The 15,088-nt window shown below is 39.5% G+C and overlaps 1 protein-coding gene across 6 annotated transcripts in view; it reads left to right on the top strand.

Moving 5' to 3' along the window:
- The window catches only part of LOC119778798 (NACHT, LRR and PYD domains-containing protein 3-like), a 31,347-nt gene extending 16,278 nt beyond the window's left edge, over positions 1-15,069 (top strand). For 5 of the 6 annotated variants that reach the window (XM_038278211.1, XM_038278202.1, XM_038278188.1 and 2 more), the window contains 4 exons: positions 2,656-2,841; positions 4,217-4,393; positions 6,185-6,370; positions 14,704-15,069. In XM_038278211.1, coding sequence (XP_038134139.1) covers positions 2,656-2,841; positions 4,217-4,393; positions 6,185-6,370; positions 14,704-14,899 — 745 coding nt within the window. In that variant the 3' untranslated portion in view covers positions 14,900-15,069. Of the gene's footprint in view, positions 1-2,655; positions 2,842-4,216; positions 4,394-6,184; positions 6,371-14,426; positions 14,446-14,703 lie in introns of those variants that run through there. The other variant, XM_038278218.1, reaches the window with a different exon arrangement.
- The last annotated feature ends 19 nt before the right edge of the window (positions 15,070-15,088 follow it).

The following is a 15,088-nucleotide window of genomic DNA, read 5'->3' as shown; positions in this document are numbered from 1 at the left end:
TAAAAGGGAGTTTTTCCTCTCCACTGTCGCTACAAGCATGCTTAGTGTGAGGGATTGCATTTGAGTCAATAAGTCGATGCAATCAGCTGGTTTTCCTTAGATAGAAAACGTTGAATCAATCTGACTGGATGATCCAATATTCACCACTGTTGGGCGCCAAGTAACCTTTCCTTTGATCACGGAGCAGCCGGCTTGCTTGGACTCGCAATGAATCCTGGGAAAACCAAGGACAGCGGGGATACATCGGACCACTTTAAAAGAGGCAAAAAGAAGGACGCATTTTAAGGCCGCATAACGAGGAGTCTCAACAACACTTTTCTCTATTCACGAGAATGCGTGTTCGTACTCACGTTCTCACTAAGTCTGGTCTTGGCAAGAACAAAGGAAAGTGTGGACTTGGCAAGAACCCGAGCATGCAGCATAGATATGGGTCAATTGGAACAGAACAGTACTCATGACGTCACCATACGCTCGATTCTTCTAGAGCTGTATTTCACATCCTGTTATTAATAGTCTCTTTGTAATAATAAATTGACTCTTTTCATTTAATGGGGGAATAATAATGAACACAGTCAGATAAACACAAATCAAATGAACATTTTGTCAAATGAAAAAAAAAAAAAAATCAGACCCAGCTGTGCTTCACAAACGGCTATGCTGAGAGAGGGCTGCTGCAGACGGGCTGCGGTTAGCCCTAACTGCCGTTAGCTTTGGAGCTCTGCTGGTTGCTGCGGTTCTCTGAGCTTCAGAAATCTTTTTTTTTTTTTTTTTTTATTATGCTTTAAATCAGTAAATTGACCATATCGTGATGCTCTGAGGTATAACATTCTCTCCACAAATGATCTCAAAACGCGCTTTTAGTGAACAACAGCACCAGAAGGAGAACTTAACTTTCAATGGAGCGCTCCATTGAAAGCTGCTGCTGCCGCTGTGCATGCTGGGACAGCTGTCAATCTCAAAAACGGACAAGCCTGCTCTGATCGATAAAGAGGGCGGGGCGAGAACAACATCCGGGGATTTGGTGCGTTCTCGGTTTGGTGTTCTCGGCAATTGGAACAGTGCTCGGGCTGAGGCTGATGACGTATCACAAGCACACGAGAACGCTCAAGAACACATATTGGCCCTGTTCGAATTCATGGGCTGCGTCCTTAGAAGGCCAGATTAGAAGGACGATTACGTCATAGCGCGGCGCCTGGTCGGATTCCAAGACTCCTCGTTATGCGACCTTAAAATGCGTCCTTCTTTTTCCCTGATTTGAAGGAGGGGTCCGATCTATCCTCGGTATCCTTGGATTACCCAGGATTCATTGCGAGTCCAAGCAAGCCGGGATTTGCTCCGTGATCAGAGGAAATGTTACTTGGCGCCGAACAGTGGTGAATATTGGAAGTTCAGTTTAATATAATCCAGTCTGTGAATAGTTCCGTCTGAGATGAATGAAAATAGTTGTTTTAATGGTTATAAAGTCAGATATGTGGCGGTAATGTTTGATTTATCTACAGGTTTTAATCTGTTACTGTCTAAATGGGTTTGGCTGGAATTTAAGGACAGATTCTAATAGATCTGCAGGGTGGGGACTATAAATCTCATAGGAGTCTAATTTTTTATTGCCGTTTTGCACAATATGCTTATTTAAGTATTTTTTGTTGTTGAATATTAGAGATTTTGCAGATATATTTTTTTATACATACATTGTTTAGATTTACTTATATATTTCTACCTGTTAGGTTTAAACACCAAACACCTTATTCAGCAACCTGCACAAAGAAAGACACAGAGAATTGAGTATGATTTACTTGCAAGGAGAGTGATCAGAGACTGTTCAGTTACAATTCTCCAAACCACTCTGAAGCAGTCTCTGTCCTTTTATTTAGATCAGGAATGCCCTGGTTACAATGCGGTTTCAATCTGCTAAGGGAGGGTGGAAAACCAGATGAAACCTGTTCACAGAAACTTCTGTACAACATCATGAGATAAGAGAATTCCTCTCCTTATCTGGGTATGCAGCTCTCCATGTTCCACAGCCTTGACCTCAGCCGTGACCTGCCGTCAGCATCCTTCTGCAGACTTACAGCAAAGCATTAGTAACACAGCAAACAAAGTTAAATGTTTAAGTAAGATAGGGATATGAATAAAACAATATGTGTAAGTATAATATGATTAAAGTAGAATACCTTATGTACAATTAATCCAACAGAACATTTATTCCACTCTGGATTCTTGTGAGTGTAATCTTTGCTGACTTTATAATTAAAAAAAATAAATAAATAAACAAACAGTTTTGAAAACTTTGGTTTTCATTCTTTTCCTGCTTTGTGTGTCAACTTACACGGTTCACGGTAAAACCCGCCAAAGGGTAGACCTGTTTGAATTTACAGACAAAACTCTTCCGGTCTCCTTATTTTCAAGGACTTCGACGGATCCAGTCTAGGTAGACCGCGTCCTTGGAGGATGCAGCCCAGGATTTCGAACAGAGCCATTGATTTTATTGAATATGTACTGCGCTTGCTTTTTTATCAGTACATTTCATTTTGATTGCTGGGCAAAATATCGCATCACAGAGTGATATTGCAGTATGGTGATAACACACATGCTAATATTTATCATCCAGATTGTCTGATTTCATTAGAACTGACTTTATTTCTCCTCTAATCACAGACTTGGAGGCTGTTTTCTCTCTGAGGCTGAATGTGAAATTGTGACCTCAGCTCTGAAGTCCAAACCCTCTGATCTGACTGAAATGATAATAGATGAGATCAGTGGAGGGAAAACCTTTGGAGACTCTGGAATGAAGCATCTGTGTGAGATTCTGGAGAGTTCAATCTGCAAACTGAAGAAACTGAGGTGAGTTTTCTCTGTTGATTCAAACATCATCATTCACTGATACTTTAAATCAAATTTACCTAACTTTATTCTAATTAATTTTCTTTATAAACTGTGGCTGTCTTAATGTCAGAATATAATTTCTAAGGCTATTTACCTTGTAAATTAATTATTCTCCTGTTTAAGATTCTAAATGTTAAACCTAAAATGTTTTGTTGTTGATTCAGATGGTTAGACAAGACAGGTAAAATGGCTTTATTTCTTATTTCTTATCCATATCTTTACATCTAGAATGGTGTTTGGTTCCTCTGGAGTAGAACCAGAACCACAAACATGTTCTAATGAAATAATTCAGAGATGACAACCACCTAATAAAATAAGATTATCTAGAAAATAATGTTTAAGAAGATGACAATAAAGGCTTAAAAACAATAAAACTCTGATGGCAGCAGCAGGTTCCTCCTCCTCAGCTTTGTCCTGAAGCTGCTGTTCTGTTGGACCGGGTCAGAGAGAACCTGTCCTCTTTAATCTGACAGCTGTCAGAGAGGGTTGGAGCCATGTCTCTGTGAGCCAATGATGCTTCATCAGGGGACTCATCAGGAACCTTAGAGCTGATTCAGAGTTCCTCCCTCTTGGTTCTGATGATCTGATATCACCCAAAATTATTGGTGGTAAAGAAGATCTGTTTCCTCACGGCAGCAAACCTCTGATCCTGCTCTCCAGCCTCTACAACCGGTAACTGAGGGCAGCGCTGTCGGACTCCAACATGCATTAGGAACAGGTCCAACTTAACGCCAGTAATTCGCAACTCCAGCTCCGCTTGTACAGAGACTGGAGGGCCCCTAGTAAAGGGCCCTCGACTCTCTACCTTGAAGTGCCCCCCCACAGGACATCCAGAGGCCCACAGTCGGAGATTGAAAGCGGAGACCAGCCCGTAAGCAAGAAGCCGACCTACAGGCACCTGCTGAAGAACTGTAACCCTAGGCCTGGCCCCAGGGTGGTGTCCCTGCTCATGCCTCAAACTTTTTTTCATCATGGCGGCTTTTGAACTGCTGCTTGCCTGACATGTAGAGCTTAGAGACTTATTGACCTCGGAGACCCAACCAGTGGCATTTAAGCCCCAGACAACATGGCTTCTGGGAGTCTGATGTCAGACTAATAAACACACCTTGATCTGGACATTCAAACATCAATAGAACATGTTTTGGTTCTGCTTGGTTTATCTCTTTCCAGCCGTTTTACTGGATCAGAAATTAAACATCAGCTCATCGAGTTTCTGGGACTTCTACATTCACTCAAATTAGTTTTCTATATTGTATTATTATTATTTATATGTTAATAATTTGTTTCATGGGCATTCTGTTGAATTGAACTAAAGTCTTGTTTTTCTGTTTAGATTGAATCATCGCAGTTTAATAGAGCTCAGTTGGGCTTTTCTGGGCTCAGCTCTGAAGTCCAACCCCTCCCATCTGACAGAACTGGACCTAAACAGGAACTACAACCTGAAAGACTTTGGAGTGAAGCAGCTCTGTGGTTTTCTCCAGTCTCCCCTCTGCAAACTACAGACATTGAGGTCAGTCACCATGTTTTAGTTTAGTGCTGATATTTCTGATGGTAAAGTTGTGTTGACTCTAAACTGCAGACATATGGCTGATATTCTACTGATCCACACTGAGGATCTTCAGGCTAAAGTCTGATTTCTTCTTCACTGCTTTGATCCAGTTAAAGTTTATTTCTTTTTCAAACTTCCTCTCATGATTTATTCACTAATAAGCAGGAAACATGAAACAATGAGTTGAATTTCAGTGTGGGGCTGCAGCATTATCCAGAACTTCCCAGAATCCAGTGAATTTAGAGCTGATAATGCAGGAATTTCCCACTCCCATTCCCAGCAACATTATTGAGTGATGTTGAGCCAACATGGGCAGCAGTGTGGAACGCAGGAAGAATCTCAGAACCTCTCTAAGACTTCAGTCCTGGAGAGGACACTTGGTTCTCCCGTTCTCCTCCTCTGTACGAGGCTCTGAGCTCCCGGTGCTGCTGCTGCATCTCTCAGTAGCAGATCCAGAGAGGCTGGATGGATCTGGACTGGAAGGTGGAGGCATTGTTATGCTTTAGTGTCCCTGCCCATCTGGAGATTCTTCCAGAGAATTTCTCCCTTGTTTTTATGGCCTCTGGTCAAATATTTTGATTAGTAGGAAGAAAAAACTGCTGATAAAGAGGAAGATAGAAGAAATCAAAAACCCTGATGTGTCATTTAGTTTAATCCATGGATGTATTTCTGAGCGGAACTCACATTTCTATTTCTTATTAGATTAGAAGGATATAAATACTAAAAACCTATAAAAATGCTAAATAAGGATATTTCCACCTTGAGAGAAGCAGAAAAGAAACGATGAGAAAGATTTTATTGACATGAATGAAATAATTTCTGTGTTGCTTGGATCTCGGCAGAAGACATGATGGATTAGCTGCAGAATGAGAGGCTACGTTCACCCTGCAGGCCTTGATGCTCAATTCCGATTTTTTTTTGCGAAATCCGATTTTTTCCATGTTGCTGTTCATATTTCCAATTAAATACGACTTGTATATGATCTCCTGTGTGAACTGCAGTCATATAACACAAGATTCCTGCATGCGCAGTAGAGGACGCAATGACGTCGCAGGCCAGCGTGCTTTTTTTTTTTTCCAGAAGTAAACATGGATGGTAGTGCCGGCTCGCATCTAGCGATCTTTTCCAACCATAAAAACTCAATCTTTTCAATATGGTTAAACGTCTTTTTAGCTGCCCCAAAGAGTCTTTAATTTGTTCAAAGTTTGAATAGAGGCTTCTACCATTGAAATGGATCGATGATACATCTTACATTCAGAGTCTTATTAAATTCATCCTCTGTCCAGTATTTACACATATTTGACATATCATTGAAGAAATTATTTTCACGATCGATCAATCAATTAATCATTAACTGGAGTATAGAGAATCTAAAACTTGTTTTTAGCAGACAGAGAGACCCACTTAGAGCAGAAATTAGACCCAGATTCTAAAAAAATGATATAAACATTTTGCATTTAAGATCAACAAAAAAAAAAAAGATGTCAATCTGCTCTTTCCACAAGTAGAAAAGTTAGTTACACCTGGTTTAATAAAATAAAAGTCTTCTGTAAGAAATCTTTGGCTATCTGATTATTAATATAATTAGTGGAAAACGTATTTGATAGATTAACTGATTTTCAAATAACTGTTAGTAGCAGCTCTAATTACACTAATAAATATTCCCTGTTTGCTCATCATGTTTTAGTCTGTGTTTATCATCCAGATTGTCTGATTTCATTAGAACTGACTTTATTTCTCCTCTAATCACAGACTTGGTGGATTTTCTCTCAATGAGGCTGACTGTGAAATTGTGACCTCAGCTCTGAAGTCCAAACCCTCTGATCTGACTGAAGTCATAATAGATGAGATCAGTAGAGGGAAAACCTTTGGAGACTCTGGAATGAAGCATCTGTGTGAGATTCTGGAGAGTTCAATCTGCAAAGTGAAGAAACTTAAGTGAGTTTTCCCTGTTTTTTCAAACATCATCATTCACTGTGTTGTGAATAACTGTTATATTCAATGCCCAGCCAGGTGGGACGCCATATTATGTTGTGATACTCTTAAGATCTTTATTGCCCGGTAGGGGTGGCAATCAGTGTTAATTTCGTCAGCTTATTTTAAATTTAGTCGTAGTCTTAGTTTAAATGATGATCATCATATCCACAAAGTCTTCATCCTCAATGGTCCTTGCAGGCAGGCCAGAACGCCCAATCCACTTTACCATTGAGTTCTCCAGGGCTTTCTGCTCTTTGGAGTCAGGTTTGTATGGGGGAGGGGGGCTCCCACCATCTCTGCAACAGACTTCCCTTCCTTCCCCAACCTCTGATCTGGCTGTGGTGTCACTGTGTCAGGAATCTAGTTGGGAGGAGGAAATTTAAACGATTAATATCCAGTCTATCAGTAGAACATCTTTCTGCTACAGAGAGACAGACAGATACAGGCAAAGGCCCACACACACCCGTTCCTGCTACTCGAGGCCCATACATGAAATGAAATGGTTCCATACATCCAGGTGTTGTTTTCGCCCAGCTTCTCCAACAAACCGTCCTGGTTGACGAAATTAACACTGGTGGCAAATATCTTTTTTTTATCAGATATTATTTGGACTGTCATATATTGTTAATGAACACACGCCCTGCTAGCTGTTTGTTAGAACAATAAATGAAAGAGTGATTCGAGCTCTAATCATGGTCAAACAGTTAATTCTGCACATATATGGAATAAATTCACCACAACTTCTGTTCAAAATATAAGAGTTTATTAAAAAAATTCATCCAGCTCCATGTCAAACATATTTCAGTTTAAAACTCTTAAGTTAAACTATGGAAACTCAACGAAACTAAACTACTTTGTACAAAGAGGAAGGGAAGCATGGTTGAAAACCATATTACAGTTTAAGAGAGCAGATGAATAAAACATTGTTTGGCCAAATAACAATTTATAAGATTATTTTCTTAATCAGGAACCAGTAACCTTTAGTTAAACTAGAAAAAGCTGTTTCGGAGAAACAGCAAAGTGGGAATGCTTTTTTTGCTGAATGAAAAGAGAAAAATTAGCTAAAGAAACTGAAAGAAGGAAAAGAAGCACAAATTAGCTAAGGAACATTTGAAAATGTGATGGGAAGTAACCAGAAACTTCAAACAACAGAAACAAGTGGAATCATCTGAAGATTTTGTAGGGTAGAATCATTTGGCAGAATAATGTTAGAAACAACCTCATCTTAAAAGCAAAACATTTAGTTAAAGTTGATTAACCAGAAGAAAAAGTCTAAAATTATCTGTTTACCTGGAAGTTGACAGAAGCAAAGCATCTGCTTATGACGTTAACAGATGCATTATTATAGTAGAAATGTTAGAGCTTCATTAAGAAATGTTCACTTAGGTGTGATGTCAACAGCCCTTGGTAGTGTAATCTGAAGAAATTGGTTGAGTTCGGGTCATACCTATGAACCATATGGCACAAAGAGTGCATATAAAAGAGTTTTCCATGTTATTGAGTGAATAGATGCTATATTAGAGCGTAAATGAGAGACTTTTATTGTGAAATTTGCTGGGGTGTGTTTTGAAAAGGTCCCAAGAGTCTAATAGAAACAAGCTGGTGGAGTTTGAGTCATTATGCTGAGTCATTTCCATTAATTAACACATGAGTGTAATATAGAGGATTTTATTTTGTAGGGTCCCTGGAGTCTTATTATGAAAGTCTAGCAGGGTTGTGTGTTGAGGAAAGGGTCAAACCCAACATTGATACTTGATGAATTTCCAATCATTAAAATGCTCTTTTTACTCATTTTTAGGTCAATAGATGAAGTACTGTAGCAATGGGAGGCTTTTATTTTGAAATTTGCCACTGGGGGCATTTTGAAAACCCCCTAGATTTAATTTTTTTTAAGTGGTTGAGTTTGAGTCATAATGTTGAGCCATATGCTGGGGAAAAAAATATGACTTTAATTTAGGGGCTTTTATTTTGTAGGGTCCCCGGAGTCTTATTTTCAAAGTCTAGCAGGGTTGTATGTTGAGAAAAGGGTCAGACCCGGCAGTGATACTTCATCACTTTCCAATTGTTAAATCACTCTTTTCCCCTGTTATTAAAGGAGAAGTTCACTTTTTAACACTTTAAGCCCATTTTCTGTAGTGTCCAGGATGAAATCGAATGATCGACACCAAAATTTTGACAATTGGTCCTGTCTCTGCTTTTTGGCTCATGCAGAATCACCCCCTGGCTGCTTCGGAATGGCTTCCATTGTGCATGTCCGATAATGTCCTTAAAACAACCTTAAACGTTCTTTTTTTAAAATATGCTGCTCACCGGGTCGTCAGCGCTGTTCAATGACGTTCCAAAAAAAGTTTCGTAAAGAAAAAACGTTCCTGTAGTGTTTTATTTAGCATTTTGTAAATCCCATTGAGTTCTGTTGGAATAGTCAATATTCCCCTGCCACCGGAAACGGAAATGGGGCCTGTTTACACAGTTGTAGTCTTTTCGCTTCACTCTGTGTACTCCGACGTCGAGAATCAAGAATCCACCTTTCGTATTCCATTTTCAGAGTTTTTTAAAGTGTTTAACAGAGACGTTAGCACCTCGAGTTAAACAGTAATAGCAGAAAGATACAGAAACATTTTAAAAGTTTAATGGTGCTTCTAGCTGAAAGTATGCTGAAGTAGTTAAAGGTCAAAGATGATGAAGTTTTAGATGAATTTTGCTGAAATCTAAGAATTCTACATGCATTTCAATGGGGAAAAAATGCAGAAAAGGCTGAATATCGCGAAAACTACAAAAAATACCAAAAGACATAGCATAATTCTCCTGAACAAGCTGAACGTTTTGATACCAAAATTGTTGAAATCGGTTGAAAACTGCGGGACTAGTTAGAGTCAGAAAAATTTTAAGTGAAAAACAATAAGTGGGAATGGATAAGCAATCCCACTTGATGATTCTTCACCTTCTCTGAAATAGCTAGCAGCGAATAGACATCAGGATTCCCTTAAATGACTCTTGGTCAGACTTGGTAATGGAAATGTAATGAGAATCTGAGGAACACATGAACACTAATGTTATATCAGTGTTTAAACCCTTAGTGAATAAAGCTTGTCCAAGCTTCAACAACAGCTCAACACATATTCCATGCGGTCCGTCCTGTTAACCTTGTCTTTATTCATCAGTGAACACATGAAATTATCAAAATCATCAAAGACATTTTGTTTGTTCTGTCCCTAACGGTGCCAGACCAGCAAACCTCTTTCCATGTCCATTTGGAAGTTTTTAGTTTTCATCCAGCAGCAGCTTAGCAGGGCAGGCTCAAAGCAAGAGGGGGGGTGGCGGTGTGGGTGGGTGGGTGTGGGGGGGTCCTTTGTCCCATCTGGCTCACACTGTGGCTTTCACAGTTCTGAAACTCAGAGATATGTGTTGCAAATGACCTGTTTTGCAGCAGTTCGGTTATGGAATGTCAATCCTCATGACGTAGCTCTGTTCATTTGTGAGATCTGGGCCTTGAGCCGGCGTCTCCATGTTTGTTGCCTCTTCCGATGTGAAACCCTGGACAGCTTCACAGAAAGAGAGTTAAATCCTCTGTGCAGTGGTTTTTTACTGTTCCCAGCTCCAATGGGGGCCAAGACACACCTATTTGGAAGGGGTCCTAACAGAGATAGACAGATTTCACCCAGTCGGCACTTTATTTTCCTATCTTTGCAAAGAGAGAACAGTTCATCATATGCCCCTTATTGCACAGTAATGTTCTGATCTAGACAGAGTTTTTCTCCCTTACTTATAATGATGAAAAAACTATGAAGGTTGTCAGAGTCAAAACAAAAGAATAACCACACATTTTCGCTGGATAAACGGCATCATTAAATATATGAAATAAGAGAAATCTAAATATTCTGACCACAGTTCCACCCTTTTGATTATAAAAGGATATTATCCTTATGTAATCGATAATAAAAAAGGAAAATTTGTGAATGTATGTAAAGAAAGATAATAACTAATAAACCATAATTGTGAAAGAAAACTAAAAACATGGAAACTAAATTTGTAATTAAAAAAAAGTTATATATATATATAAATATTATAATTGATGGAAAAATAATGGAAACACTATGAAAGCTTAAATATGTTGCCAATAAATAGAGCCCTGGAATCACATCCTAGTTGGCAAAAACATTAAACTGTTTTTCCCCACGATGATACTTTTCAAGGTAAAAGATCTATTTGCTGAGAATTTAAAAAAATATTATTTTTTGTTTTTTATCATTATCATTATTACCTTTTTGTTTCCCTGGAAAGAGAAAAGGTCAAATTAGTCGAAAAATAGACTCCTTCATGTCTACAAAATACACGTGAAATGATTAACCTGAGCTCCTAAATTCAAGAAACCTCATCATGAGTAAAAAAAGATCAATCTCTGCAAAATGTTAAAATCATAACACAAAGATGTTTCACACAGATGACGAGTTCAGCTCTTCAGAATCAGGGTCAGTCAAAGCACACATTGAAAAGTTGGAGGATTTAATCTCAGCGCTCCTCTTTCCCAATGGTAGCTGAGATGACCCGGTCATCAGAGTTCATTCTCTAATCCAGAAATCTCTGCCAATACTGACCATCAGCTGCTCATCTAACACTTGGACTTTCTTTGTATTCAGAAACTAATATCAAACACTCAGATACTGAAAATGTTCACCTTTCATTGAAATCCAACACATCACAACACATTTCACTTCTCATTCATGTTGTATAATTAAATAATCAAAAAGCCAAAACTGATGTCAGACATCTTCAGATGGGCGTCTTCATCTTTCTGTTGATGTTGGTCCCTTATACAGGCGACATTTTGAACGTTGTCTGCAGAGCAGCTGGTCCTCAACACATCAGGTGGACTACTGATGTGTTCATTAACCAACCAGAGGGGATTATTCTGCCCCTTTATTCTGAGTTGTTTTGTTGAAGCTCTTCCTGGTTCCTTCCTGATGAGGTCAGATGAGCTCAGATCGCTTTTTTTGATGCCTTTGAGCGACACCTCCTCCTGCTGAAGGATGGAAGGATGGCTAAGATGGTCCTCCATCAGGATCTCCAGGAACCTTGGTTCCTCTGTAAAGTCATCTCTAAGGGAAAAAAGGTCTTGTAGGTCATTTTAATGTGTCACCTGTCAGTCCCAGTCTGGCCAGAGGTCAGTGGTCTTGTCGGTTCTGTGGTCTAGGAAAGGGTCAACCCGTCATGAGCTCATGGAAAACTGTGAGTCAAAGTTACCAACATTCTGAAAGGAACTGAGAGAAGGACAGATCATTAGCCTGCCCAGATTGCCTGCCCATCTTTACCGAACCTCCTGTAACTGGGTCAATGGTAAAATGGCCGCTTTTCAGTCTATTTATCTACAGGTAATTTAACTCTAGTCAACAGCAAACCAGTTACTGTTCTGCTGTAAGCCAACCTGGGATAATAGGGAGATCTCTCTGAAGACCTCGACACCTCTGACCTAAGAATAAGAACATCTTATGGCGTATTCTGCTGCCGTCCCTCAAAGTTTAACTTTGAGGGACACTCAGGTTCTTTAAGGGACATCAGCCACTGGAGATCAGAGTGATCAGTTCTCTAAGTGAAAGGCAGGCCACACAGCTAATACTTGAAGTGGCCAGTGAAAGTATCACCACCATCGACTCTGGCATTGACACACAGTAACGCTTTTCTACTTTTTTAAAGGCCCTCTTGAAGTAACCCACCACTCTCTCCCCCTCTGGGCCCACCTGAGAAAGGTCACCCCCCACCCCACTTTCATCCGTGTCAAGACTGAAGGGGAGAATGGGGTCAGCTGGAGCCCCAGTCAGCTTCCTCAGTTTTTAAATCCTTTAAAGTCATTGCCTATTAGAATATCTAGCACACAGTTTCATGCCTGGTACAGGTTGATGTCAAGATTTATTAAGTCTGGGACCAGACAAAGGATTAAATTTAAAACATTCCATATTAACCAAAGGGATCTGGCCCTTTCAAATATGAGGGAATACTATTAGTTTCTCATTTCAGATGAGATTTACGATCTGCTGGTGCTCCTAGGAAATAGAAACTGGAAGGAAACAGATTGAACTTAGGCAGGGTGGGATTCTACCCCAAACACGTCTGGAAGGTAAAATAGTTGCAGACAAAAATGGGATTAGAATAGTTGAAGACACTTTGTTAATCTGAAAAGAAGTGGTTGACGGGTACAAATTGGCAGATGTCACTGGACTCCTGATGTGGCACTGCTGTAACTCAAACTTTAATGCAGGAGAATTAGATGTTAGCCCAAAGTTAACTCCACTTTGACATGAGTTCAGGAGAACTTTTATTTGTTTTTCTCCACCAAAAACATGCAGCCAACATCCTACAGTTAACACCCAAGCCGAACAGAGGAGCCGTAGCCTATCCTGCAGAGCCCCCTAGTGGGCTGGCATATAATTGAACTTAAACAAAAGACTAACATTAGATACTTCTTTTTTTTACTGGAAGACTTGTGGCTTTGTGCCAGTTTGTAGAAAGTAACTGATTTAAATAATTTGAGCAAATGAAAAATAGATTATAGTCATGAGAATACAGATTAATTTAAATATTTTCAGGTAAGACCTTTTTACAATACCAAAATAAAGAAAAGCTGTTCCTCCAGCTGTTCCTCCAGAAGGTAATACTATTGTAAAAATTGCATATATATATATTGCAAATGCTTATACCCTCCTCCCATGCAAAACTATCCAAACTATATTTAATTTTGCAGAAATATAATGGAAATAACACCATAAATATTAAGTCGAAATGGGAAAGGAAATTTACGGAGAGTGATTGACTTTCAATGTGTATGAGACAACAGACATCTACTAGTTCTAAAAGATGGAAGGAATTTGAATGTAATTGTTTAATTAGATATTTTATTACACCCTAGAATATTAGTAGACATAGAGGAGACGAACAGCAATGTAGGAGAGATTGAGGCCATCAGAACATCAATCACTCTCATGTATTTTGGTCCTGCCAAAAGTCGGCACCTTACTGGGATGGAATCTGTCAGACCACCAAGAAAATGTTGCGATATATTATCCCCAAAGAGGTTAGAATTTCTCTGCTGGGGCTGATATCTGGAGAAATGCTTCAGAAAGAAGATGAGTGTCTTTAAAAAGTTCTATCAACTGAAAGCAAAATAGCTATTACACGATCTTGGCTAAAGAAACTCCCTCCCCAGCTAGACCATTGGTGGGAAGTCATGAAGGAGATTCACTCTATGGAAAAACTGGCATATCTTTAATATATAAAAGGACATTCCCACAGCAAAAGTTGGTCTAAATGGCTGAAATACAACAGGCAGGAAGCATAACGAGGTGTAACATTTTTCATGTTTTCTTTTTTTTTATTTTTCCCCATTTAACTATGAATCAGTGCCCCAGGTTCTGTGTGTGTCGTATGTTTCATTGTAATTAAACATGTTAAATAAAGAGTATAAAAAAAAAAGGAAAAATAAAAGCAATAAAACCCTGATGGCAGCAGCAGGTTCCTCCTCCTCAGCTTTGTCCTGAAGCTGCTGTTCTGTTGGACCGGGTCAGAGAGAACCTGTCCTCTTTAATCTGACAGCTGTCAGAGAGGGTTGGAGCCATGTCTCTGTGAGCCAATGATGCTTCATCAGGGGACTCATCAGGAACCTTAGAGCTGATTCAGAGTTCCTCCATCTTGGTTCTGATGATCTGATATAACCCAATATTTTCAGTAGTAAAGAGGACCTGTTTCTGCCTGCAGCAAACCTCTGATCCTGCTCTCCAGCCTCTCTTCTTTGGCTGGTATTGAGCTTTTTTAAACCATTAGCTCTGATACTGGATCCCATTCAGTTCACATATGGACGTCGCACTAATGGGGTCTTATTTTTATGTAAACCGATCAGAACCGGGCCGTTCAGACATGAAAAAGATTTGTGTTACATTCGCCTGCTGTGTGAGTCCAGCCCATCCAATGCTGGGATGTGTTTGAAGACTTTTCCTCTGAACTTTTTCTCATCTATTTCTTCCTGCAGTTGATGCTGCTTGTGTTGTTCTGGTTCTGGATTGTGTTGCAGCTCTGCTCTTTGTCCAACACAGATTTCTCCTGGAGGAGACTAATAAACACACCTTGATATGGACCTTCACCCGTCATTAGAACATGTTCTGCTTCTGCTTGGTTTAATATTTTAACTTGATCGTTTTTATGGGACTTTAGCTTTCAGTCAAATATTTTTATTCATTATTTATTCATTATTTTAGTTTTAACCTGTCTCTCCAGTCGCTTCAACACGTCTTTTATTCTTTATTCAGGTTAAATAGCGGCAGTATATCAGAGATCAGCTGTGCTTCTCTGGTCTCAGCTCTGAAGAACAACCCCTCCCATCTGACAGAACTGGAACTGATGTGGAACAAAGACCTGAAAGATGATGGAGTGAAGCAGCTCTGTGGTTTTCTCCAGTCTCCCCTCTGCAAACTACAGACATTGAGGTCAGTCACCATGTTTTAGTTTAGTGCTGATATTTCTGATGGTAAAGTTGTGTTGACTCTAAACTGCAGACATGTGGCTGATATTCTACTGATCCACACTGAGGATCTTCAGGCTAAAGTCTGATTTCTTCTTCACTGCTTTGATCCAGTTAAAGTTTATTTCTTTTTCAAACTTCCTCCCATGATGTCTGTCTGTCTGATTAGAGCA

The sequence above is a fragment of the Cyprinodon tularosa genome, unplaced genomic scaffold (assembly GCF_016077235.1).
Source record: "Cyprinodon tularosa strain WSP-4 unplaced genomic scaffold, ASM1607723v1 ctg1013, whole genome shotgun sequence".
NCBI classification, from domain to species: domain Eukaryota; kingdom Metazoa; phylum Chordata; class Actinopteri; order Cyprinodontiformes; family Cyprinodontidae; genus Cyprinodon; species Cyprinodon tularosa.
This window is presented reverse-complemented; position numbering and strand designations above follow the sequence as displayed.